Source organism: Asparagus officinalis, unplaced genomic scaffold (genome assembly GCF_001876935.1).
Source record: "Asparagus officinalis unplaced genomic scaffold, Aspof.V1 AsparagusV1_Un479, whole genome shotgun sequence".
Classification (NCBI taxonomy): Eukaryota; Viridiplantae; Streptophyta; class Magnoliopsida; order Asparagales; family Asparagaceae; genus Asparagus; species Asparagus officinalis.
In genome coordinates this window covers 116,221-118,720 of record NW_017972744.1, presented here as the reverse complement: position 1 = coordinate 118,720, position 2,500 = coordinate 116,221, and the positions used below count along the sequence as shown (strand labels likewise).

General features: G+C 40.7%; 1 protein-coding gene across 1 annotated transcript in view; it reads right to left on the bottom strand.

Annotated features, from left to right (window-relative positions):
* Window positions 1-1,789: 1,789 nt before the first annotated feature.
* Window positions 1,790-2,500, bottom strand: part of LOC109827849 (polygalacturonase inhibitor 1-like) — a 3,253-nt gene continuing 2,542 nt past the window's right edge. The window contains 1 exon segment of the mRNA XM_020394870.1: window positions 1,790-2,490. Coding sequence (XP_020250459.1) covers window positions 1,790-2,490 — 701 coding nt within the window.

The following is a 2,500-nucleotide window of genomic DNA, read 5'->3' as shown; positions in this document are numbered from 1 at the left end:
TACAAAAAATTACTCAAAATTCTTCTTAACCAAAGTTTGAGAACTAATGGCTGAGAAATTAGCCGTCATGGTTTTGTGAACATGCTTCCGACGAAGAGGATTGATGTCTTGTAGAGTTTTTGGGCTCATTCGAAGTTTGCTTGTTTCCGGTGGAAATCACTGACAGTCGTCAAAAGGGGACAAGAGGTGATCAACGAGAGCAATGTGTGTTAGAGTTTCTAGAACGTACGAGGGTCACTAGATGCGATAATCTCAAATTCCACGAAGGAGGTCCGCTTGTCATTAGCGAACTCGGAGGTAGTTGGCGAGGGATTTGGAGGTGACTGGTGAAATTTGGTTGGGGATTTTAAAAAAAAGGGATCAATGATGGCTTCTTATGTGAAAGAGGGTTTATAATTTAGAAAAGGGTAATTTTGGAATTATTTTTATTCGTCTCAAACACAGTATACAGGGAGGCAGTAATTAGAAGAATGGGTTTTAACAAAAAGTGATTGGATTACTTTTGGGTGTATGGATCCTTATAAAAGTGAGTGGGTTTTGAAATAAGTAGGGGTAAAACCTTGGGTCTAAAGAGAAAAACCCCTTTATTTTGATCTTTGTGATTTTTTAGGTTTGAAAATAATAAGAATTATAGCTATTTTCTTTATAAAAGAGGCATTATCTCCTTAACGCACTTACATAGGTTAATTTGTAAATTCCTTACTTTGTGAGGTCAACTCATTTTAACTCCTCTAGATGGGTCATCTTAACTCTTTCTATAATTTTGGTACAAATTTAGAGATAGGTAGGCTTACTTAATTCCTTGTGTTAAATGTTTGTGTTTGACAAGTTGAGGAGGGGTTACCCAACTCAACAAGAGTAGAAATAATAATTAGAGGGATTAATTTAGAATAACTCATGCGAATTAGTGGAATTAAAAGAAATTTAAGTGATTTGAGGGAGTAATTTAAAAAAACTAAGAATTAGGGACCTAATAGCAGTTTCAATGAATTGAGGGACTAATTACAAAATATGGAATATGTAAGGGGCTAATTTAAAAAAACGGTTGTTTGCATATTTACCTTTTAAAACGTGCGTAGTTGCAAAATTACCCCAACTCTTACCAATTGCAAAACTACCGCCCTAGATCATCAACGTTGGGATAAATACCTCCTAAAATAAATAAATCATCAACTTGCTGCGTAAAATTTTAACTATTTTGTTGCTAATTTTTATATTGCGGTTACAAATTAGTCTATTAAAGCCACTTATTGATTGAGTTGGGGATATTTTATTTTCCAAAAATCAATGATTTGAGGGGTACCTAGTTTTGCAAATGCTAATATCTGGAGGGCAGTTTTATAAATACTTGGGTTAAGCATAACACGCATAGTCGTTTAGAAGTTATAAACGCCCTGGCAAAAGAATTCTTCATATTTAAAGTTGGGGTCTAACCCCTCGCCATTTAAATAAAAAAATCATCACAATTTATGCCAAAGCAAAATCATCACCGGACGAGGATAAAAAAAGCACCAGCACTAACTGGACGTACGAACAGCAATTTAAACTGAGATCCGCACTCCGAAGCTAAATAAACGAAGTCTTAATCAGCAAGATCAAACAAGGAAAATGATAGGGGCACACTCCTAACCACATCCCCTCTCTCCTATGCTACAGTATACCAGGTCCTACATGAGATTTTAAAATTTTAAAATCCCATATAGGATCCGGTGTACTGTAGCATAGAAGAGAGAGTGTGTGGTTTGGGATGTGCCCCTAGTGCCACCCATCAAACAAACTCTCGACGGTATCAGATCCTCAATAATCGCCCGCAAGGAGACAGGGGCTTTCCACACAGACACTTGTTATGCTCAAACGCCGACGGCATCTCCATAAACGCTTTCATCTTGGGTATTGGTCCGCACAACATATTATAGCTCACGTCCAAACTGCCCAACTTACCCAGCCTCGTTATCTGCTCAGGAATCCTCCCCCGTATCTTGTTATGACTCAGATCCAGCTGCGTCAGCGACGGCGGGAACCTCACCGGCGTCAGATCGAACTCAAGCTCGTCCCACGACAAGTTAATCGAATCCGCGGACTTCTTGCCCGCTCAGAATAGGAACGAGGCGTCTCCGGTGAGTTTGTTGTGCGAGAGATCAACAGCTGCGAACTCAATACCCGCAAATGAGCTTGGTACGACGCCAGTGAGCTGGTTCTGATAAAGCTTGAGGACCGGAGTGGAGCCCTTCGCGCGAGGCATGAGACACGGCGGGATCTTACCGGTGAGTTTGTTACCCGAGAGATCGAGGTAATTGACCTTAGGGAGGTCACAGAGGAAGGAGGGAATGTCCCCAGAGATGGCATTGCCGCTAATAGTTAGTTGAGTGAGAGAGGATAATTTCGCTATGGAGGTAGGAATTGGGCCAACAAGGTTAGGGAGTTGGAACAGGTTGATGATGGTGAGTGCAGTGAGGTTGCCGATAGTTGAAGGAATGGGGCCGGCGGAGACTGTAGTTTG